The sequence below is a fragment of the Lynx rufus genome, unplaced genomic scaffold, assembly GCF_022079265.1.
Source record: "Lynx rufus isolate CCGP_SWC_20201006 ecotype Redwood Valley unplaced genomic scaffold, mLynRuf1.p SCAF_39, whole genome shotgun sequence".
Taxonomy (NCBI): Eukaryota; Metazoa; Chordata; class Mammalia; order Carnivora; family Felidae; genus Lynx; species Lynx rufus.
The window spans coordinates 2239955-2265508 of NW_025814855.1; the positions used below are offsets into that span (position 1 = coordinate 2239955).

General features: G+C 45.4%; 2 protein-coding genes across 1 annotated transcript; one reads left to right on the forward strand and one right to left on the reverse strand.

The window, feature by feature from the left end:
• Nucleotides 1-25554, forward strand: part of ZNF583 (zinc finger protein 583) — a 249755-nt gene that overhangs the window by 116525 nt on the left and 107676 nt on the right.
• ZFP28 (ZFP28 zinc finger protein) lies at nucleotides 1932-25155 on the reverse strand. The gene is made up of 8 exons (XM_047094270.1): nucleotides 24936-25155; nucleotides 24337-24428; nucleotides 15313-15439; nucleotides 15034-15129; nucleotides 12835-12998; nucleotides 12108-12222; nucleotides 11189-11284; nucleotides 1932-4363 (listed from the first exon to the last, which is right to left on the reverse strand). The coding sequence occupies exons 1-8, from the start codon at nucleotides 25153-25155 to the stop codon at nucleotides 2661-2663; spliced, it is 2613 nt and encodes an 870-aa protein (XP_046950226.1). The 3' UTR covers nucleotides 1932-2660.

Sequence of the window (25554 nt, forward strand, 5' to 3'; positions counted from 1 at the left end):
CGGATTCTGTGTCTTCCTCTCTCTCCGCCCCTCCCCTGCTCATGCTGTCTCTCTCTCTCTCTCAAAAATGAATACACATTAAAAAAATACTTTATAATACAAAAAAAGACAAAAAAGGTTTCAACATTTATACTGAAAAAACATGTATACACACACACACACACACACACATATACGCGCAAACATATATATATCCAATATTAATTTTGACTCTATGGCGACAAGATGAGTTTACATATTAGGTTTTGCAAGTCACATGTTTCTTTTAATATATTGTGGACGGACAACTCTCCATAGAGGCATACGTAGAATTTAATCTCTTTCTTCTAACCAGACAATCCAGTATCGGATAATCACAATTTAATGAACTTGCTTGGCACGATGCTGAAATCCAATTTATCACAATTACAACAATTCTGCAATAAACATTATTTACATCTATTTATTCCAACGGGACAAAACTCCTAGATCTAGAGTTACTGTTGCAAAAGGAATGCACATTTATAATGTTGGTAGGTCATACTATATTGCCATCCTGAAAGACAGGAGACCGATTTACACTGCTGATGATCAAGTATCTGTTTGCCACACTGATGCCAATAGTGGATATTATCCAAATGTTAGACTGAAATCCATTGGAAAGCCAAGAAATTTTGTTTTAACTTGTAATTTTCTGATGAGTGAGACTAAGAACTTTACAGATTGTCTTTACTCATTTGAACTCTGCAACTGACATGCCTGTTGGGAATGCACTATTTTTTCCCACTGCTTTGTGTGTGTAATAGCTCTTTGTTCCTAAATGACTTGTCACATAACTTGTATTAATCTGTCAATTGTCTTTCACATCTTTTGGGGGCCTTTCACCATTCTGGTTTTAGATCTTTGTATAAGCCAACTTACTCTCTTGCCCATGTCTTCTAGGACCCGAGTTAGGAAAGATTTCCTCTTTTTTAGGTTGTTTCTTGCATATCACTTCCTAATTAGAAATGTTAACAACAATTTAAGTGTGTGTGTGTTTGTTTTTTTTTTTTGACAGAATGGATAACCAATTGTCAAAACATAATTTCCCCCATAATGAAAAACCAGTCTTAGTTTATACCAAAATCTGAAATGCTAAGAAACCTATTTTTAAAATGTCCTGCTTATGCTTGCCACATTAGCTTTCCTTGTGCTGTTTCAACTAGAACTGTCAAAGTAAACATATCCTACGGGGACTCTGTTGTGAATGACAATTTACAAACACTTTAACAGTACTGAGTATTTCATCTAGAAAAACAGATTTCTCCTCTACCGACATATTCTCGTATTTCAATAATTCCTTTTCACGTCTATTCATAAGTTGCCTTGTAGTTTGTCTGGTTTTTGAAGTGAGAGTTGCATTATGCTCGTAGAAATGATTAGAACTTTTTGTATATTCTCCGTGCTACAGCGGGGTTTGGCAGACTTTTTCTGTAAAAGGAAAGAGAGTAAATATTTGAGCTTTGCCTCAATACTGACTCAACTCTGCCATTGTGGAGTGAAAGCAGCCACAGGAAATACGTGAACAAGTGAGTGTGAATGTACAGCAATAAAACTTTATTTACAGACACTGACATTTAAATTTAATGTAAATTTTCACGTTGTCACAAAATCTTCTATTCACTTGTTCAACCATTTAAAATTTTAGACCATGGGCCATACAAAACTAGTCAGTGAGACTTTGACTGTGAGTCACAGTTTGCTGAGACCTGCTTTAGATCAGTTTAGCTTATCAGTTGACAGTTCCTTAAAAGTTTAATGAGTTCATAGGGGCGCCTGGGAGCTTAGTCGGTGAAGTGTCTGACTTCGGCTCAGGTCATGATCTCGCGGTTCGTGGATTCGAGCCTCGCGTCTGTCTCTGTGCTGAAAGCTCAGAGCCTGGAGCCTGCTTCGGATTCTGTGTCTCCCTCTCTCTCTCCCCCTCCCCCACTCATATTCTGTCTCTCTCTCTCAAGAATAAGTAAACATTAAAAAAAAAAGTTTGAGTTCATTTGTGAGCTCAGGTGATCTTAAATAGATCAGATCTTTCCAAATTTTCTAAGTCTTGAGTACCATGTCAACAGTTTTAACTTTGTGCGTATAAATCTTGCATTTTTTTTAATTGTTTCAGCTCTTTTGTTCCAAGCGGACCACTCATCCATGTTCTCTACACTAAGACTGTTCTCAGATGGATAGTAAAGCTGAATTTCCTCACCAATCAAGTCGCATCACCTCACATTTATGCAGATGAGCTGGAAAGCCACAGTTCTAACTCAACATTATGGAACTGAGTTTTAAACCACTGCTGGCCAAACCTCACTGACTACCTGTAAGCTACCTCGATGGGTGTCTCCTGGCCTCCTTCTATGCACTGTTTTATTCAGAGCTGACCCTGATGACTCTTCAATGTTCCCAAACAATGTTTTTTCAACACCTGGGATGAACCAGGCACCGTGCTAAGCACATCTTACGGATTAACCAGTTTAAAGGATCCCAACGCAAGTTTTTATATGAGGAGTGACCTGTATTTACAATTTTAAAAAAAATCAAGCTGACTGCAACGTGGAGAACAAACTCAAAAAGGAAACAACAAAACCACACTGAACAGACAGAGGGGCATGTGTTTGAACTACTGGAACAGTCCAGCTGAAATAACACTGAGACTAGGGGGACGACAGTGACGGTGGACCCCAGAGGAACCTGGGGAGAAGATCCACAGGACTCGATGTGGAAGGGAAAGACGGGCGTGCTGTTGCCTCTCCATTATGAGTTCTTGGGTGAGCAAGGTGTGCGCTCTGCCTGAAGACTTTCCTGCTTTTCTTATAGTTGTAGGATCTCTCTCCAGTGTGGACTCTTTTATGTTGATTAAGGTGTCCGATTTGGATGAAGGTTTTCCTACATTCTTTGCATTCATATGGTTTCTTTCCAGAGTGAATTCTCTGATGTACACTAAGGGACTGGCGATGGCTAAAGGCTTTGCCACATGCACTACATTCGTAAGGTTTTTCTCCTGTATGACTTCTGCGATGACAAATAAGGGATGACTTTGTCTTGAATGCCTTCCCACATTCAATACATTCATAAGGTCTTTGGCCAGTGTGAAGCCTCTGATGTTGAGTACAGGATGAGTTATCACCAAAGGCCTTCCCACATTCGACACATTTGTAGGGTTTCTCTCCAGTATGAACTCTCTGGTGTTGAATGAGGTGTGTGGTTTGGCTGAAGGCTTTACCACATTCCTTACATTCATATGGTTTCTCTCCCGTATGAGTTTTCTGATGCTGTGCAAGGTGAGCCTTCTGGGTGAATGCTTTACTACAAACCTTACATTCATAGGGCTTCTCTCCAGTATGAATTCTCTGGTGAGTAGCCAGCTGTGAACTGATGCTGAAGGATTTACCACATTCCCCACATTCGAAGGGCTTCTCCCCAGTATGGATCCGCAAATGACTAGCAAGGTGTATATTCTGCCTAAAAGCTTTCCCACACTCTTTACATTTAAAAGGCTTTTCTCCAGAATGCACTCTTTGATGTTGAGTGAGTGATGCGTGATGGCTGAAGGCTTTTCTGCAAACATCACATTCATACGGTTTTTCTCCAGTATGAATCCTTTGATGCACAGTAAGGGATGAGCCATACCTAAAGGATTTGTCACATACATCACATTTGTAGGGTTTCTCTCCAGTATGAATTCTCCTATGTTGATTAAGTCCTATGTGATCACTGAAGGCTTTCCCACAATCGATGCAATCAAAGGGTTTCTCCCCAGTGTGGTAATATCTCCAATGACGTATAAGGGATGTGTTCTGTATGAAGGCTTTCCCACATTCAATACATTCATAAGGCTTCTTGCCAGTGTGACATCTCTGATGTCTAGCAAAGGATGAGCCATCACTGAAGGCCTTTCCACATTCGTTACATTTATAGGGTTTCTCTCCAGTATGAATTCTCTGATGAACAGTAAGGGATGAGCTCTGGGTAAAAGTTTTCTTACATTCATTACATTTGAAAAGTTTTTTTCCTGCATAAATTCCTGTATGTCTTATTACCACTGAATTTTTGGGAAAATTTTTCTTAACTGAATCATGATTATGAACTCTCTCTTCTGAAATGTCCAAATGAAACCATCTTCCAGAGTTGTTAAAAGTACATTCCCTTTCCTTCGAGAGCATCTTGTTATGAGTGATTGTCTCTTGCCTGAATTGTGTCTCCTGACCTACCAGCTTCCTTTCAAACACACCCTCAGAATCCCAATTTTCTCTGAAAGTGGAACACTCCAAATTAGTGTTTGAAGTTCTGTCTGTTACTTCAGCAAATGAATCCTGCTTTAGAAATAATTCCTGGGTCTCATGTATAGATTGTTGACCTGAAAGATATCAAGAAATAAATATCTCCTTTATTGTGTGCTAGAAAAAAAAAAGGCATTTGTTAAAAGGGAATTGTGAATGAATTCAGTAGTTGGTGAATTAAACCCTAATTAAACCACATAAACTAGGTGCCTCTAACATGTAAACAGGGGGTCTACAAAGTATGTAACTAAGCCCCAGGAGCCTAGGAGGGGCGAGTAGGAAAGAATTAAGTGTTTGTGGAATCAGTTATATATTAGGGGAAAGGAACTAGGAAAACGTTCTGCAATCACACCACCTAAAAATTCTCTGGCATTCATTGCCTTTACTCTCTCTCCTGCCCTGTCCATCCTACTTCAATGTCAGAGCAGTCATCACATCACAAAAGCTATTCCAAGAAGCACAAAGAGGAGAACTTATTCTTCAACATTTACCACGATTATCTGAAGGGTTATTCCCCTACAACCAGAAAATGGTGTTTCTGCTAACTGCATCTTCTTTGATTAATTTTAACAAAACCTACATTACCAACTGACAGCAGAAGCTCAGTGGACATAGAATACCATTTTTACACCTACCTGCATGCTTTCACAGGCCTGACACTTCTCTGGCCATATATCAATGCACAGGACCTTGCAATTTAAGTTCTCAGTTTGAAGCAACTGTTTTTACAAAAACAATGAGCGCTACCATTATATTTCATCACACCACATACACAACTGAACAATCGTATGTCTTACCTCGGACTCTAACGCTTACGTGGAGGAGTGTATATGCCTGAAGTCCTTTTGCTAAAATCACTTAGCATGCACCCAAAATTTGTGCACGTATAGTTATATCTTAATAAATACATGTAGACGAAAGATGATGCAGAGAGTCAAATGTCTGGGAAAAAAATGATCTTAAAAAAGGGAAAATAAACTCTTTTTAAATGACATCTAAACACTAAAAGTTTTCCTTCTTAGATTGGTAACAAGACAAGGATGCCTGCTTTTCCAACTTCTACTCAACACGGTACTGGAAGTTCTAGCCAGAGCAATTAGAAATAGAAAAGGCATCCTAGCTAGAAAGGAAGAAGTAAAACTGTATGTGTAAATGGTGTGATCCCATATATACAAAACCCTAAAGAATCCATGAGAAAAGTATTAGAGCTAATAAATCAATTCATCAAAATTATAAGATACAAGATCAACACAGAAAAACCAATTGTACTTCTATACACTAGAAATGAACAATCTGAAAAGGAAATTATGAAAGCGATTCCATGAAAGATAGCTTAAAAGAATGAATTATTTAGGAATAAATTTACCCAAGGAGGTACAAAACTGTATGCTGGCAACTATAAAACATTGCTGAATGAAATCAAGAGGACATACATGGGAAGACATCCTGTGTTCATGGATAGGAAGAGCAAGAAAGAAAGAAGTAACTCAACGAAGACCAAATTTGTGATGTGGTACAAATGGATGATACACATATTAATAAAAAGAAAAAACTATCAGGAAAACAAAAGGTCAACATAAATAAAGACTTCTATGAAAGCTTCTGTGAATAAAGATACCACCCAACTTAAACTACTGCATAGTGAGAAGAAACAGCATGTGCGAACTAACACGCTACACAAAAGTGGGAACAAAATGTATCACGTTTTTGAGACAGGGTTTATATTCATACTATATAAAGGCAAGAAAATTTGACCCAACAGAAATGTAGGAGATGGGTATAAAGACACCATTAACAGAATATGAACTCCAAATGGACTTAAATTTTTTTTTAACGTTTATTAATTATTGAAAGACAGAGAGAGACAGAGCACAAGCAGGGGAAGGGCAGAGAGGAGGAGACAAAGACTCCGAAGCAGGCTCTGGCTCCGAGCTGTCAGCACAGAGCCCGACACAGGGCTCGAACTCATGAACCGTGTTATCATGACCTGAGCCAAAGTCGGTCGCTTCACCAACTGAGCCACCCAGGCACCCCTGAACTCTAAATGGATTTAAACTGCCTATTTCTCAACATTACAAGTACTTGGGGAAATGCAAATTAAACAAAACCTCCATTTTCACCCAAGAGTTTCGCAAAAAGTAAAAAAATACAAAGTACTCGCGACTGGTGAAGATGCCTAGAAACAGGTATTCTTATATACTGTTCCAATGGTATAGCATTATATCCATGAAACTTTTTTTTAAAGAAAATGTATACTTTGATCATGTACAAACTGGACCACAGCTTATTATAGGTAAAAACAGGAAAAGACCTAAATGTTCAAATATCCTTAACAGTAAACCAGTTAAGTAAATCATGGTATATCTATTTATTGTTATACTAGGCATCCATCAAAACAATGATGTAGGGGCACCTGGGTGGCTCAGTCGGTTAAGTGCCAACTTCAGCTCAGGTCATGATCTCACAGTTCGTGAGTTCGAGCCCCGCATCAGGCTCTGTGCTGACAGCTCAGAGCCTGGAGCCTGCTTTGGATTCTGTGCCTCCCTCTCTCTCTGCCCCTCCCCCGCTCACACTCTGTCTGTCTCTCTCTCAAAAATAAATAAACTTAAAAAATAAAAATAAGAATAAACACAAAAATAAACTCAAAATGGATAAAGGACCTGAATGTGAGACAGGAAACCATCAAAACTCTAGAGAAAGCAGGGAAAAAACCTCTCTGACCTCAACTGCAGCAATTCCTTACTTGACACATCCCCAAAGGCAAGGGAATTAAAAGCAAAAATGAACAATTGGGACCTCATGAAGATAAAAAGCTTCTGCATTGCAAAGGAAACAATCAACAAAACTAAAAGGCAACCAACGGAATGGGAAAAGATATTTGCAAATAACATATCAGACAAAGGGCTAGTATCCAAAATCTATAAAGAGCTCACCAAACTCCACACCCGAAAAACAAATAATCCAGTGAAGAAATGGGCAGAAAACATGAATAGACACTTCTCTAAAGACATCCAGATGGCCAACAGGCACATGAAAAGATGCTCAATGTCGCTCCTCATCAGGGAAATACAAATCAAAACCACACTGAGACACCACCTCACACTGGTCAGAATGGCTAAAATGAACAAGTCAGAAGACTATAGATGCTGGAGAGGATGTGGAGAAACGGGAACCCTCTTGCACTGTTGGTGGGAATGCAAACTGGTGCAGTCGCTCTGGAAAACAGTGTGGAGGTTCCTCAGAAAATTAAAAATAGACCTACCCTATGACCCAGCAATAGCACTGCTAGGAATTTACCCAAGGGATACAGGAGTACTGATGCACAGGGGCACTTGTACCCCAATGTTTATAGCAGTGCTTTCAACAATTGCCAAATTATGGAAACAGCCTAAATGTCCATCAACTGATGAATAGATAAAGAAATTGTGGCTTATATACACAATGGAGTACTACGTGGCAATGAGAAAGAATGAAATATGGCCCTTTGTAGCAACGTGGATGGAACTGGAGAGTGTTATACTAAGTGAAATAAGTCATACAAAGAAAGACAGATACCATATGGTTTCACTCTTATGTGGATCCTGAGAAACTTAACAGAAACCCATGGGGGAGGGGAAGGAAAAAAAAAAAAGGTTAGAGAGGGAGGGAGCCAAAACATAAGAGACTCTTAAAGACTGAGAACAAACTGAGGGTTGATGGGGGGTGGGAGGGAGGGGAGGGTGGGTGATGGGTATTGAGGAGGGCACCTGCTGGGATGAGCACTGGGTGTTGTATGGAAACCAATTTCACAATAAATTTCACATTTAAAAAAAAATTAAAAATTTAAAAGTTTAAAAATTTAAAAAATTAAACAAAAACAAAAACAAACAATGACATAGAACTACACACATCAAGTTTCCGAAGACAAAAATGGAAGGACAATTTATAAAAGAAATAATATATTAGACTACATAAGAATGTTTAAATTTTTACAAAATTACAAAAAGGTCTAATTAAACAAAAACTCATTACTGTATATGAAAAAGTTTGAAACAATACATCAAAGAATTAGTATGCTGACATAAAAAAAAAATCACTGGAACTGTTAAGAAGATAAGTTCTGTTAAGATAAGTTCTGGAACTGTTAAGACAAGAATAGAGAAATGAATATAAATGAGGAACATTTTACAGAAGGATAAAGAAAAGAAACAAATGTATAAAAAGCATTCAATCTCTTTCACAATAAAACAAATAACTTTCGGGAATAGTCTTTCACCAGATACTAAGCAGGCAATCCCACCAGCATAGCCAGTGCTATGAGAAAGCAATTACACCCAAACATCAAGTCATCCAGTCACTGTTTAGAGTTGCTGAAAGCCAACGAAACCTTCAGAGCCTAACAGACGTTCATACCCAGAGATGCAGCAATCTCAGAAAGGTATAGCTTCCACTTACATAAAGATACTGTTGCAAGTATGTGTGTGTGTGTGTGTGTGTGTGTGTGTGTGTGTGTGTGTACATACATACATATATTTTAAATGTTTTTATTTGAGAGAGAAAGAGACAGACAGAGAGAGAGACAGCAGTGGAGGGGCAGAGAGCCAGTGAGGGAGAGAGACAGAATCCCAAGCAGGCTCAGCGCTGTTAGCACAGAGCCCAACATGGGGCTTGAACCCATGAACGATGAGATCATGACCTGAGCTGAAATCAAGAGTTAAATGCTCAACTGCCTGAGCCACCCAGGCACCCCGCAAGTATATTTTTGATACTAGAAATGTGAAGTAACCTAATTGAGAGATGGGAAAAATGACATGGAATGCATGTGAAAAACATCTCTATGCGTGGCTGAATGTACATACTGTAATTCTGACTACATGAACGATACGTGTTATCATGACTTGAAGAAGTCTACAGTCGCTTTGTTAACATATTGTGATTACAGGTCATGGTTTAATATTGTTTCCAAACAGGTGATGGGATTACATTTTCTACAAATCATTTTCTTTTTTCAAGTTTTATTTGTTTACCTATTAAATATTATTTTATTTATTTTTTTATTTTAGAGAGAGCAAGCGCTCATGCCTGTGCAAGCAGTGGGGAGAGGCAGAGGGAGGGAGAAAGAATCTTAAACAGGCTCAGTGGGGAGCCCAATACGGGGCTCGATCCCATGACCCTGGGACTGGTTGCTAACCAACTAAGCCACCCAGGCGTTCCTCTTGTTTTTTTAAGATTTTATTTTTATAATCTATTTTTTAGTGTTTATTCATTTTTTTAAAGTTTATTTTGAGAGAGAAAGAGGGAGAGTGTGCATTCGAGTGAACAAGGGAGAGGCAAAGAGAGGAGACAGAATCCCAAGCATCTGAGCCATCAGCACAGAGCCCAATGCAGGGCTCAAACTCACAGACAGTGAGATCATGATCTGAACTGAGATCAAGAATCAGACACTTAACCAACTGAGTCACCCGGATGCCCCTTAATGTTTATTCATTTGTGTGTGTGTGTGTGTGTGTGTGTGTGTGTGAGAGAGAGAGAGAGAGAGAGAGAGAGAGAAAGAGAGAGAGAGAACACGCACGCGTACAAGCAGGGGAGGGGCAGAGAGAAAGGGGGACAGAGGATTGGAAGTGGGCTCGTTGCTGTCAGCACAGAGCCCAATGTGGGGCTTGAATGAACAAACCTTGAGATAATAACCTGAGCCGAAGTCATATGCTTAACCAAGCCACCCAGGCACCCCAAAGATTTTATTTTGAAGTGATTTCTACACCCAATGTGGGGCTCAAACCCACAACCCCAAGATCAAGAGTGGCACACTCCACCGAAATGAGTCAGCCAGGCACCCCTACCTACAAATGATTCTTTTTTTTTTTTTAATGTTGATTTATTTATTTTTGAAAGAGAGAGAGAGAGAGAGAGAGAGAACAAGCGGGGGAGGGGCAGAGAGAGAGGGAGACACAGAATCAAAGCAGGCTCCACACTGTCAGCACAGAGCCCGACGTAGGGCTCGAACTCATGAGCCATGAGATCATGACCTGAGCCAAAGTTGGACACTTAACTGACTGAGCCACCCAGGCACCCCACAAATCATTATTTTCTGAAGAAATTTCTTTTCTCTCCCTTCTATATCAAAAGAGGAAGAGAGGGGCACCTGAACGGCTTAGTTGGTTAAGCATCTGACTCTCCAGCTCCGGTCACGATCTCATGGTTCGTGAGTTCGAGTGCCGCATCGGGCTTTGCGCTAAAGGTGTGGAGCCTGCTTGAGATTCTCTCTCTTCCACTCTGGCCCTACCTTACTTGATCTCTCTTTCTCTCAAAATAAATAAACTTAAAAAAATTTTTTTTAAAAAGAGGAAGAGGCCCTCCACATATATTCTTGCAATCCAATTTCTGCCCCCCCCACCCCCCGACTGAAACAAGGAAGCTACTAGGAATCAATCATCTCTGCCTCTGCAATGCCCTACCAGAAATTCTGCAAATTCTACTTCGTTCACTCACCCATAAACATGTCTCATCCCTTCCATTGGAGGGACCATCTGCAACTTGAACGTATGCGTAACTTCCCTCCCTCTCCAACTACCTTCCAACGCCAAGCAGGATGGCACCCTCATATAACTCTCAATTCGTGGGTCTTACAGGAGTGGATGCTCAATGAAATGAGTGGGCCATGTGATCACAGAAGATAGCTCATAAGTACGCTGGGGTCAGGACAGGGACGTGTAAGGGACTGAGCACCTCTGAGTGGCCAAGCAGAAGAAGAACATACGAGGAATGAACTATCACCCGAGAGACAGCAGCAAAGAGGGAAAGAGAGTACTTTTGAAGCCCAGACCTCCATTTCCTGTCCAGACCTGGAGAACTCGGTAAAAGTCCTGTGGGTCTCCCGAACCTCGGTGAGGACCCGGCCCCACCCGCAGTAGCGATTCACTCACCTGACCCCAGGCCCTTCGGCAGCTCTCTGTCCACCATCCAGGGCTCCTTCTCTTGCTGCAGCAGAGAGACCAAGTCGGCCTTAGACACACAGGGCCCTGCACATGGAAAGACATAGGTTCTGTCACACACATGACATTCTTCTTTTCTATTAAAAAAAAATTGTTTTTTAATGTTTATTTATTTTTTAAAGAGAGAGAGACAGAGTGCGAGTGGGGAAGGGGCAGAGAGAGAGAGAGGGAGACACAGAATCTGAATCTCAGGCTCCAGGCTCTGAACTCTCAGCACAGAGACCAATGCGGGGCTTGAACCCATGAACCATGAGATCATGACCTGAGCCGAAGTCAGACGCTTAACCGACTGAGCCACCCAGGTGCCCCTTGACACTCTTAAATCGAGAACCAGGGGCGCCTGGGTGGCGCAGTCGGTTAAGCGTCCGACTTCAGCCAGGTCGCGATCTCGCGGTCCGTGAGTTCGAGCCCCGCGTCGGGCTCTGGGCTGATGGCTCGGAGCCTGGAGCCTGTTTCCGATTCTGTGTCTCCCTCTCTCTCTGCCCCTCCCCCGTTCATGCTCTGTCTCTCTCTGTCCCAAAAAAAATAAATAAACGTTGAAAAAATAAATAAATAAATAAAAAAAACATCGAGAACCAGTTCCTTGGTTTTGAAAGAAAAGTGTTTAATTATAGTAAGAAGCAAAAAGGAAAGTGAGCAGTATGTGAGACTCACTGAAGACGATGCTTCAAGCACAATGAAGATACCAACTTCCAACTCTACAAATGTCAAATTCTCATCTTCAGAATCATGACAAAAATTTAGCTCAACACTTCAGAAGATCCCTCCCTGACCTCCACAATTCAAAACCAAGGAAAGGAAGTGGCGGGTCCTGAAGACAGGTCCAGATTGAGGAGAGGGACATCCTTACCTACGGACCCCAGGTCGCTACGATTCTCCCACATCACATTCTTACAGAAACTCTTCTGAGCTGGGTCCAGCTGCTGGGAGAAGTCTACGGCCATGTTCGTGATGGTCACCAAGCCCTGAAACGGTACAAACACGCTTTCGGATCAAACGGCAGTGGCTCTGGGAAGGTGTGTGACAGAGGCTGCCCGTGCCAAGAATTCTCACTCAGGTCCTGAGTGCTCCGGGTCACATAATGACTGGGCCCGGTCATACTGTACACATCTGGGGGAAAAAGACAAAAATAGGCGAGTCTGTTTCTGCCATGGGTGATCTGTAATCCTGCAGAGGAGGATGAACTTACACACAGTATGAATTTCCCAAGGCTGACTGAAGGTCTCCCCACCTTCCACACGCCCGACTCGACAAGCCTGCAGGTTTTTTCTCCCACATAATCTCTGATGACAAGGGAGGGCGGAGATCCTGCTCCAACTTTTCTCACGTCATGGCATGTTGAATGTTTCTGATTGAGACACGCTGGTGTGTGGCTCATGACAACTGAACCGCCCCCCTCTTCTGCTGCACATCGAGACCGCGTGCTCTTCCTTCTGGCCAGATCCTCTGTCTACAGGAAGCACCCTGTTCAAATGGAAACTTCTCCCGAACTTACTGGACTCGTGGTCTCTCCCTCAAGAAGGGTCTCTTTAGGAAGGCCACTGTGTCTTAGCTCAGTGGTTGATCTCCTGACTTACCGGCGGCCTCTCAAGCAGAGCACCATAATCCAAGTCTTCCCCTAATATGGAGCATTCCAGACTGTGGTTTGTGAGTCTCTCCATGATCACCACCTGGGACAACTTTTCTTTACAGATGTCCTTCTTCGCGGGTAACTCCTTGGTCTCTGGCCCTGCCTCCAAATCTGAAAGGCATTAAGAAACCGAACCTTTCTCCATTATGTAGTAGAACAAAGAAAAATTCCAAAATGTAGTCAGAGGAATTAAGATCCTCAAAATAACATAATGTATTAAAAACTTTCTTTTTTGGGGCGCCTGGGTGGCGCAGTCGGTTGAGCGTCCGACTTCAGCCAGGTCACGATCTCGCGGTCCGTGAGTTCGAGCCCCGCGTCAGGCTCTGGGCTGATGGCTCGGAGCCTGGAGCCTGTTTCCGATTCTGTGTCTCCCTCTCTCTCTGCCCCTCCCCCGTTCATGCTCTGTCTCTCTCTGTCCCAAAAATAAATAAAAAACGTTGAAAAAAAAAAAATTAAAAAAAAAAAACTTTCTTTTTTCTTTTTTTAATTTGTTTTTTTTAACGTTTCTTTACTTTTGAAAGAGACAGAACAGAATGCGACTGGGCTAGGGGCAGAGAGAGAGGGAGACACAGAATCTGAAACAGGCTCCAGGCTCCAAGCTGTCAGCACAGAGCCCGACGCGGGGCTCAAACCCATGAGCAGTGAGATCATGCCCCGAACTGAAGTCGGACGCTCAACCCACTGAGCCACCTGGGCACCCTGAAAACTTTCTTATATGACTAACCAACCTTACAATCCCTTGTTTATGTAGCTTTAGTCCTAAAGGATACAATATGAGCTTTCTCACGTAGATATAAGATACCAGGTGGCTGATATAAACGAAGAGAGAAAGGAGGCTAAGGGAAAAAAAACTGCTATATGATCCTTATTTCGGCAGTATTAAGTAAAACTCACTTTGACTCTTTCTCCATTTTTCCAGCAAAAATTTCTTCTGTCTCTTTTTTAAACAGTGCCTCTTTGATTACAATGCTAACTAACAAAAGTTCCAATCCCGGCTTTAGAAGTTCAAGTCTTCATAACCAACTAGAATCTCAGCAAGACATGAAGGATTGACAGAAGGGAAAAGCCATTGTTTTAGAAAATCCAGGGAACGTGAGCTAGTATGTTAAATGGAAAAGTTTCACAAAAACACCCTTCGAGCTCTCCTGTGCCACAGGACGACCCACAAGAGTTGTCGGAAGTTGTATCTGCACAGCCTGTCCTGTTCTGTCGATGCAAACCCTTCCCTTGAAATATGATTGGAACAAAGGTATCTTACAAGAGTCTCAATTCTTTGGAGATTACTGCCATTTCCTGCTGTAGTGACCTCCAAGAGCAGTCTAGAATTCCAATCTCTTGTCTTACTCGATCAATTTGTTCCAGAAGTAACACAGTAGTTGAAATACCTGTATCCCCACGTGATAGAAATATCATTACGGTATCTGTAAGACTCATCCCCTGAATCAGAAGCAGTGCTCCTGTCCCCCGAGAGCCAGTCACCCAGCTGTCCGCGCCTGTCTGATGACAGCCTTCCAGACCCATCCCCTGGCCTGCCGGTCTCTCTTGTATTTCTAACGTTTCTGCCAAAGACTGTACTCTCATTCTGGTTTCCCTGGCTTCAAACTGGGAGTGATTTTCCTTCTTCCTCTTACATCCTTATTGATACTTAGCATACATGGGACAGCACTTTCTCCTTCACGTAAGCCATGGATATACACCCTACTTCTCATGCGACACGGTTAATTCTTTAAGAGGTTACAGTCATCCACCAAGCAGCATCTGATGGCCTCACTCATAACTGACAAAAAAAAGTCAATGAGAGAAGTCTATACAAGAAGTAGCTTTTTGATCAAAGAGAAATAAGATAGTAAAAATGACACCAGAACCAGCCAAGGATTTTCCAAAGAACGGACATGATTATGTAAGCCTGAACGACAAAAGGTCTTAGAAGGAGCGAGGAAAAAACGGGATCCAGGGCCGGAGCAAGAAGTCATGTTCGCAGGGAGGGGAGCAGAGGCGGAGAGGAGACAGGGGAGCCCGTGCTCCAGAGGCCTCAATGCTCCCCCCACTCCCGGAGGCTCAGGAATTGCGTGCTGACCATCCTTTGTACCTAGGGCCTGAGCTGTGAGCTGCAGGGGCCTCACCCCGGGAGGTCTCCCACACTCACCTGGGCCCCGGCCTCTTGTCAGCCTTCTCTTCACCATCCAGGGCTCTTTCCTCTGTTCCAACGAGGAGATCATATCGGGCTTGGAAACGCAGAGTCCTACGTACAAAAGAACAGAGGAAGTGGTCATGCTGTGCGTCAGTGCAGAACCAAGGTGCGGGCTCCTGGGCCTGAGGAAAGGGCGACAGAGCAAGGCCCGGTGCTAAAGGAGCAGAGGGCTCTGAGTCAGGGCAGCGGCCGGGGGGAGAGGTGGCAGAATGAGGGGTGGAGGGACACCCTTACCCAGAGAGGCCAGGTTCCTGTAGTTCTCCAACATCACACTCCTGTACAGGTTCCTCTGAGCCGAGTTCAGCCACTCCCACTCCTCCTGGGAGAAATCTACGGCCACATCCCCGAATGTCACCAAGCTCTGAAAGGACAAAACCGCAGTCTTGTTCAATCAGTGCTCATGCCCCGACAGACTGGGCTTGTTATGGGCTACTTGTGTCCCCCAAAGTCATACGTCGAAGTCTAACCCCCAGTACCTCAGAATGTGATGGTATTTGGAGACAGAACCTGAGAAGGGGTTGTTAAAAGTTAACTGAAGTCATGTGGTCGGGCCCGAATCCACTCTGACAGGTGTCCTTGTAAGAGGAGGAAGCCCCACGAGGGAGGCAAGTGCACAAAGGGAAGACTGGACGGGGACACGGCAGAGAGGGCGGCTGGCTGCAAGCCAGGGAGAAGCCTCAGAGAACACCAACCCTCCCGGCACCGTGACCTGGGACTTCCGGCCTCCAGAACTGACCGGGAAGATAAACGTCTGCTGTCCAAGCCTCCGGTCTGCAGGATTTTGTTACAGCAGCCTGAACAGACTAAGACAGGGGTCTAAGGATTACCTTCTCCTCATCTGGGGTAAGAGACTATACAGATAAGGAAAAACATGCAGAGGAAAGAGAAAAACATGGAGGCAATTTTGTGCAGGTGCACACACAAGAAAAATGTGATGTCAATTCAGATCAATGAATATGGAGGCTCAACGGTCCCCATGTACAACGGGTGTCAGAGTATTTTTTGACACGAGGGCACGCGGGGGGCCTGGATCAGCACAAGAATGGGGGGAAATAAATCTGAAGATGAAACTCAAAAGGCACAGAGGACTAAACCCCAAACTAGGTTCTAAGGATTTCTATTTCACTTTCAGTGCTCATTAGATGTGGAGCATTGGTGGTAAAAACAAAAAGTAAATAAATCCACTAACAAAATCCTCTTTTCCGTTTTCTGAAATAAGGAGGAGTGTTTAGTAAGAATGACAAGTACTACAAAATGCCTTTAAGAATCAAGGTGTCACTGGGGCACCTGGGTGGCTCAGTCGGTTAAGGGCCCAACTCTTAGTTTTGGCTAAAGTCATGATCTCACAGTTTCACGGGTTCAAGCCCCACGTCGGGCTCTGCACTGACAGTGCAGAGCCTGCTTGGGATTCTCTCTCTCCCCCTCAATCTCTGTCTCTCTCAAAATAAATAAAAGAAGAATGAAGGTGCCACCTTCGAGAAGCTGGGAAGTGTCGAGGACGAGGACATACCGAGGAGGTACATGAACACGTTTGTTGCTCATCTCACCCAGAGATGGTGCATTTTTATGTAGCAGATTTTTATGATTTCAGCACAGAATTCGGACACATTCCAAGGTATTTTAAACATTAATTTAATTCAAACTGTGACCCCGGCAATCTGTGGCTTTGGCTTCCCACTAGTGGCTGTCCTCTAGGTTTAGAGGGCCAGGAGCCCTGACATTTTAAAAGTCTATACTCAAGGGGCGCCTGGGTGGCGCAGTCAGTTAAGCGTCCGACTTCAGCCAGGTCACGATCTCACGGTTCGTGAGTTCGAGCCCCGCGTTGGGCTCTGGGCTGACGGCTCAAAGCCTGGAGCCTGTTTCCGATTCTGTGTCTCCCTCTCTCTCTGCCCCTCCCCCGTTCATGCTCTGTCTCTCTCTGTCCCAAAAATAAATAAATGTTGAAAAAAAACAAAAAAAATTAAAAAAAAAAGTCTATACTCAAGCCAATAAGCGAGCAAGTCCGACCACCCACAAAGCCTGAACCCAGACCGCAGCACACCCCAGCTCCCCAACTGTATGACGGAAAAATCAACAAAACCCCAGACTGTGATGTGGACTAAATAAGGGAGCACAGGCCCAGCGCGGAAGGGCCACATGTACATGAACGTTAGCCATGATGCTGCCAACCGAAGGGTGAGCCTTCTCGCTTACAGCTTCACGTAATTCTACTGGAAACAAAGTTCCTTGGAGGTGTGGTGTCTGTTGAATAATTTCTATCGTGCCCTCTTTGACCCGCACCATTTCTGAAGCTATTCTTAACTGAACTGTGTCAAGACAAGTCAAACGGGTTCTGTATTGTAACCTGCGTGAAGACAGTAACCTTGACGCATAAATCTCCTAAGTGGGAGGCTGAAAGGGCCCCCACCACAGAAAACACCCGGGAATACTTGCAGGAAACAGCCCAGAGCTGCTTGGTGTGCTCTAAGCGAGCGACACGCTCATTCATACACCCACCTGAGCGCTAGTCTAAAACGAATGCTGGCCAGCTCTCAACAACAACTTTGCGACAATAATTTTGCAAGTTGGAGCATCTGACTTGAAAGCAGAGGAACTGATTTGCTGGCTGAATAAGTAATAAGAGCCCTAATTCGGAGCGCCCGGATGGCTCAGTCAGTTAAGCAGTTAAGCGTCCAAGTCTTGATTTCAGCTCAGGTCATGATCTCACGGTTTCATGAGTTGGAGCCCTATGTCAGGCAACGTGCTGACAGCATGGAGCCTGCTTGGGATTCTCTCTCTCCCTCTCTCTCTGCTCCTTCCCAGCTTCCGTGAGCGCTGCCTCTCAGAAGTGCTTTTAAAAAAAAAAAAAGAGTGCTAATTTTGCTGAGCTCTCTTTCCCTGGGTTGTTCATATCCACGTGCGCCAGCATATAAATGCCTTCAAATTCTGAAAACTGTGCAAGGCTCGGTGGAATCTTTGAGCATACTGAAACTCAAGCATTTCGAGACAGGTGCGGAGCGAAATAAGCCAGACACAGAAGAACAAGCATTGCACGATCTCAGTTATATGTGCAGCTAAAACAGTCAAACTTACAGAAGCAGAGAGTAGAATAACGGTGGCCAGGGGCCAGGAGAGGAGGAAATGCAGAGGTGGTGGTCAGGCGAACAAAGTCTCACTTACACAGGATGAATGCGTTTTAGAGAGGTAATGTATAGCATCACGCCCATAGCTAACGATACTATGTTGCATCCTTAAAATTTGCTAAGAGGGCAGATGTTAGGTTGAGTGTTCTCGCCACCAAAAATAATAATGATGACGATGATGAGGGCAGGAGGAAACTTTGGAAGGTGATGAATAAGCTTATGGCCTTGATGGCGGGCACGGTCTCACCAGGACACACTTTCCCTCAAACTCATCAAGTTGTACACATTAAAAATGTGCAGCTTCCTACATGGCAATCATACCTCAACAAAGTGGCTTAAACACAAACAAAAAACCCTTTCCATACAAATATTTTAAACTGTGTTCAAAGATACAGGTGCTCGGACATATGCTACTGCTCTGCTTTTCTTCTGACCTGATTCTAGAAACCGGGTTCTCACGGATTCCAGCCTTACAGTTCTAACTACACGCTCCCTCCTTGCGCTTCTTTATTTTCCGGACATTCAAATATTTCAAAAATCTTTCAGATATCTTTTATTAAATGAAACGAATTACATAGAATAGAGTATACGGATGATACACAAATTACAACACCTTTTTAAAATCTATAGTATCCACTGGGTGTTGTATGGAAACCAATTTGTCAATAAATTTCATATATATAAAAAAATAAAATAAAAAAAATAAAATCTATAGTATCTTTACAATAACTTCATAAGTCTGTTGGTACAAGAGAAAATGGTGCCCATTTTTCTAGCCTTTGTTACTACTTGGTCATCGGTAATAAAACCGGAATTGGGAGCTCCTACAAAGAAGAGTGTAAGTTCCAGTATTTTCTCATATTTGCCAACTGGGTTTTTTGGGGTTTGATTTTTCTTAGTAAGAAATGTCCCCTTATCCACCTCTCTACTCCTATGTTCCAGAGAGACCTAACATTAACAGCATAACCTTCCAAGTAAGACATTTTCTCAGTTTATACAGACTGCCCTTTATGTACAGAATCAATGGCTTCAGTTAGTGCTGTGGTCTGAATGTTTGTGTCCCCCCGGAATCCATACACTGGAATCCTAACACCCAGTGTGATGGCATCTGGAGGTGGGGCCTTTTGGGGGTGCTTTGGTCATGAGGGTGAACCCTCTCAAATGGGCTGCGTGTCCTTATAAAAGAGACCCTAGAGGGCTCCAGAGCCCCCCATGTGAGGACACAGAGAGAAGGCGCCAGCAACAGAACAGGAAGCGGGTCCACATCAGGCACCACCTACAATCTGCCAACAGCGTCATCTTGGCTCTTCCCAGCCTCCAGAACGTGAGAAATGAATGTGTGCTGTGTAGAAGCCGCCCGCTCTGTGGTGATCTGTGAGCGCGGCCCAGAGTAAGAGAGCTAACAAAGGTCTTTTACTGTAAACAGCAACACTTGTAATAGTCCAGACACAACTCTGAACTTACTCAACCCCCACAACCCTGAGGGTTGGTACTATCACCATTCCCCTTTTACAGATGAGGAACAGAGAGCTCTAACTTGCCCAAGATCGTGGAGTCAACCGCAGAGCCGAGATCTGGAACCCAGCAGTCTGGACACCCTTAACCTCGACATCAGGGATCTGTAAAGGGCCAGAGAGCAAACGTCTTAGGCCAGACGGCTTCTGTCACGACTCAACTCTGCTCTTGCAGCGTGAAAGGTGCCACAGACGATACCTAAACCACAGTGCTATGCTGCAAGGAGGTTTCGTTTATGGGCACCAGAACTAAACTTCTATAATTTCCACGTGTTATGACATACTTTTTGTCATTTTTTTTCAATCACTGCAAAATGGGAAGACCATTTGTAGCTCACAAGCTATACAAAAAGAGGTGGCGGGCCGGATTAGGCCGGTTTGCCAACTCCCGTCCAATGGTTACATTAACGCACATCATCTAAGGCTCTGGTGTGTACGTTTCTAAACCACCATGACACGAGGGTGCTGAGAGCTAACACTTCCTGAGATCTTGCCAAGTGCCAGGCACCTTTACTCTGTTCCAGGCACTGTGTCTATACTAACTTAGTCAACCCTTACAAGAACCATACTAGGCTGGCGCCATGATCATTCCCTTTTCTTACAGACGAAGAAAACGTGGTCGATTAAGGGGCCTTAAGGTCACACAGCGATCCAGTGTTAGAGCTGGCTTCCGAACCCAGGCAGCCTGCTCCACACCACACTATCACGCCTCTAGTAAAAGGTTCCACGGTGACACCAGCCATAACGCTGATGACAGCGAAACAGGATCCACAAGGCAACACGGCTCTCAGATAAAACAAATTTTCTTCAACTCGTGTCCGGGTCAACCCACTTCACTCAAGGGGACACAGCACGCTCTCAAGTGTGGGGATCATGTTCTTACTCCCATTGTTAGCGTGCAGACTTCCAAAAGGGTTTTGACATGTCACACCACACCATAGAGAAAACACCAAGATACACCTGATACAAGAATCGGATCCGGTGGTCTGACTCTTAATAAAGACGGGACAGGGATTAAAACAAACAGAAAACAAAAGCGATGCTATCCTTACACAAAAATACTTTGTATTAATATGCTATAGGAAAAAATGAACATAAATATTCTATAAGAAAAAATGCATTAAAGAGGGTTTTTTTTTTGGTACAATTCAATTAATTTTTAAGGTACATGAATGAAAAACTGGTCGTTTTGGGGGGGAGTGGTGAAGTCTACTCCCCCCCCCCATACCATAACAGAAATTCTACTTTTTTAGGCTCTGTTGCTGTTCCATCCAAATACAGCTGCTGAAGTAGTCCAATTTCGTGTAAGTGTAACAAACTTTAATCCACAAAGTAAGAAAAAGTTTTAGGAATGTATTCATAGGAAATACTCAGGGATGAAGGGCATTCTCAGGTATAAAAGTTATTATCATGCTACATTAAACAGCAAAACATCAGCTACAAGAGAAATTTAAGACTTATTCACACACTCCCCCACCAAATATTTTCTGAATCCAGCACTGGGGTGAAACTGCCCACAATGGCTGCCTGTGTCATGTGTACTCAGAGCAGAAAACCAGATATATTAAGTAAATATATAGTGCGTTCAAATGTGCTAAGAATTAAAAAAATAAAAAGAGTAAAGCAGTGGGTGGGGGAGCGCCTGGGTGGCTCAGTCGGTTAAGCGTCCGACTTCGGCTCAGGTCATGATCTCACGGTTCGTGAGTTTGAGCCCCGCGTTGGGCTCTGTGCTGACAGCTTAGAGCCTGGACCCTGCTTCGGATTCTGTGTCTCCCTCTCTCTCTGCCCTTCCCCTCTTCATGCTCTGTCTCTCTCTGTCTCAAAAATAAATAAAAACATTAAAAAAAAATCAAAAAAAAAAAGAGTAAAGCGAAGAGGGTGTGAGGAATTTGGGTGGGAAGCTCTGGAACTGTCGACAGAGGGATCAGGAAAATGAGAAGGCAATTTTTGAGGAAGCAAAGTGTGACGAAGGACAGTAAATGTCAGAGGTCCAGGGGTGCCTGGTGGCTCAGTCAGTTAAACATCTGACTTCGGCTCAGGTCATGATCTCACAGGTCATGAGTTCGAGCCCCACGTCGGGCTCTGTGCTGACAGCTCAGAGCCTGGAGCCTGCTTCAGATTCTGTGTCTCCCTCTCTGCCCCTCCCCTGACCGCTCTCTCTCAAAAATAAATATTTAAAAAAAAAAAACAAAAAAAAAGTCAGAGGTCCAAAAGTCCAGAGGCAAAGTCACGCAGGGCCCCGTCAGTACATTAAGGATCTGGCCTTCATTCAGGGAAGCCACCGGAGGGTTCTGAGCATGGAGTGACACAGCAGTTGGAACAGACACACACACACACACACACACACACACCCCTGGTTGCTACACTGGGATACGACTGCAGGAACACACGTGGGAGATGTCACAGAAGCGGAGTCAAGGGGCCAACAGTAAAATAACCACTGAGGCTGTGATGGGGGCAGTGGGCATAATGATAATCATCAGATTCTGAATACAATGTGAATGTGAAAACTGCACTGACAGGGTTTGCCACAAGCCAAACATGGGAGGCAGAGAAAGAGAGGAGATAAGAATCACTGCTGAGTAACTGGGAGCATGAAACTGCCCCTAGTCCGAGACGGAGACAACAGTGGGAGCAGCCAAGTTGGGGGAAATCTCAGAATTCGGGTCTGAATGTCTTGGGTCTGAGTTTTCCGTTGGACATTCAAGAGGAGGAGTCAGGTTGGATACACAGGCCTGGAGCTCAGAGGAGAGGCTGGAGCTGGAAAAGCAAACATGGGAGAAAAGCCTGCACGTGGCTGGTGTTTACAGATGAGAACTGACCTCCTCAGTGGAAGGTGTGCAGGTGGACTAGGAGAGCCAAGAACACAGTCCCGAGGCATGCCGACAGGTGTAGGTCAGGGAGATGGGGAGGAACCGGCATTGAGAACAGAGCGGTCAGGGAGGTGGGAGGAAAGCCAGATGTTGTGCCCTACAAGCCAAGGGAAAAACGGGTCCCACCAGAGAGCAAGGGATGAGCTATTTCACGGGTTGGCAGCCAACTGCTTTTGTAAATAAAGTTTTATTGGAACGCAACCCGGCCCGTTAATTAGTATCTCATCTGTGGCTGCCTCAGCTCTAGAAGGAGTGGAGCTCTAGAAGGCAGAGAGGAACAGCTACAGCAGTTACCATAAAACCTAAAGTATTTACTACCTAGCCTTTTACACTGAAAGTCTGCCAATTGCTAAGCTACTTCAAAAGCCAATGATAATCAAAAAAGACTGAGGACGGGGGCACCTGGGTGTCAGTGGGTTGAGCGTCTGACTCTTGATTTCGGTTCAGGTCATGATCTCACAGTTCGTGGGATGAAGCCCTGCAACAGTGCAGAGCCTGCTTGGAATTCTCTCTCCCATTCTCTCTGCCCCTCCCCTGCTCACGCTCTGTCTCTCTCTAAAAAACAAACATTAGGTTGGGGCGCCTGGGTGGCTCAGTCGGTTGAGCGTCCGACTTCGGCTCAGGTCACGATCTCGCGGTCCGTGAGTTCGAGCCCTGCGTCGGGCTCTGGGCTGATGGCTCAAAGCCTGGAGCCTGCTTCCGATTCTGTGTCTCCCTCTCTCTCTGCCCCTCCCCTGTTCATGCTCTGTCTCTGTCTCAAAAATAAATAAACGTTAAAAAAAAAAATTAAAAAAAAAAAACAAACAAACATAGGGGAGGGTGGGTGATGGGTATTGAGGAGGGCACCTTTTGGGATGAGCACTGGGTGTTGTATGGAAACCAATTTGACAATAAATTTCATATATTGAAAAAAATAAAAATAAAAAACAAACATTTAAAAAAATTTTTTTAAAAAGATGGTAACTGGGCACTGCATTTGGTAATATGGAGATCACTGGTAACTTGCTTAGAAGCAACTTGGGCGGGACAACTGGAACCCAGTGCATGTATGTATGAGCTGGCTCTCCTATTTGTGAGACACAGCTGACAGACACAAACAAAACTATCTGTTAGCACTTTAAGAAGCCACACAATCAAGTGAGAAAAAGACAGCCTTCCATACTGCACCCGTGCTGCCCTTCCCTCTCCCTTCAAACTCTGGCTCAAAAAATCACCTCCTTTCCCGACCCCCCACCCTCCCCTTGGGCAGGTAGGAGCCAAGAGCCCCTCCAGGCGGCTCTCACCTGCACTCGGCTCTCACCTCTCACCTGCATTTGAGGACCTTGTTTGCTTTCAGGACTTTCCACAGGTTGTAAGCTCTTGGAGAGCAGGGACTGGGGCTTAGCCATCTGTTTCTCCAGGGACTGGCACAGAGCTGATACCAAACAAACCAGGTTCGGCACAAGCTACTGTCGTGCTTGCCCCAAGGAGCACCTCTGGGCTCCATCAGGGTCCCTCGGAGAGAAGCGGCCCAGCGAGGGGCTGAGTCACTTGACCAGTGAAGAATGAACACTAAACGGGATGCAGAGAAAGCAGGGAGGGAGGCCCTGGGCCACCCCTGCAGCCCACCACTCACCAGAATGTGAGGAAATGGGAACCAGCTCCCAGGACAGGCATCTTAAACTGAAAACTTGTAAAAGAAAATAAACGTTATTAAGTCCTGAAAAGCAGGACTGCATTTTCGAGAGGAGGGAGGAAATGCCAACTCACCCGAGACAAGGCTTTCAGTTCAGGTCCTGTCCCCGCGGCCTCCTGCTTCTGCCTCCTGTCCTGGAGAAGCGCAGGGCCTCTGGAAGGCAGAGCTGGGGGAACAGAAGGGAGTAGCCAGAGGCCGAGTCTACACCGCGCCCCTGACCACCGGCGTGGAATCGGTCCCTTCCTGCTGAGTCTTAAACCACAGCCATCAATCAATCGGAAAGGGCTTCAACAAGTGCAGAATCGAACGCTCGGGCACGAACAGGACAGCACTAATGTGGAAGGGGGTGATCTGCCTACCACTACTACTCTCCCCGGGGGCTGCCACGGAGCGGAGAGGGGCTCCCCTCTCTGGGAGCATGAACTGCGGAAGTGTCCGGCTAGGCTGACCCGGGGCGAGTCAAGGTCCTTCCCCGCACCGCTGCTTGATGCTCGGACTCAGGGTAAACTTCCAACCCGGTGGGTTCCTCCGACCTACCAGCCTAGAGCCTAGGGACAACCACTCACCCGCATTCGGGCCCCAAAAGCCCCTGGCCCCACGACCTCGCCCTCCCCGCCCTCTGAGGGGGACCGCTAGTCCCCGTCCATCAGGCCCGACCACCTGTCACCCTCACCTCGGTTCTCAGGCCCCGTCGTCACCGCTCCTCGCTGGCCCTTGGACGGGAGCCCATTCCTCCCGCGCGGCCTTCCCCGGGCGGGACGGACGAAGGCAGTCGAGGTCCCCGCAGTCCGGCCCCGGCCCGCCCCGGGCTTTGTGCTGGGGGCGCCTCGCCGCGGCGGGGACTCCTGCCCGCGGGACCCCACGCTCCTACCCGTGCCCGCCTCCCCCTGCATGTCTGCGCGGCGCGCGCGCTCGCTCCCCCTCCCGCCCCGGGCACGCCCGGCGTCCAGCCGGCCCCGCCCCGCCCCGCGCCCACCCCGGCCGCCGAGACCCCGACACCGCCGGGCCGCACCAACCCGGGCCGCGGGCCGCTGCCGGAAGTGGGCGTGTGCGGCCACCGCAAAGCGTCCTGGGAAGTGTAGTCCCGGCCAGCGCAGGGACTGAGCGGAGCGCAGGCTGCAAGGCTCGGGCCCTCCCTGGGCCTACGCAGCGTCCGTCATCCCTTCTCCGGGCCGGCCGCTTCCGGCTTTTCCGGATTGCGGCCCCCCCGGTGGTTATGGATGCCCGACCCGGGCCTGGCCGGAAGTGCAGGCCTCCCGGGGGACTGACAGCGCCCGACGGGCTTCTGGGAG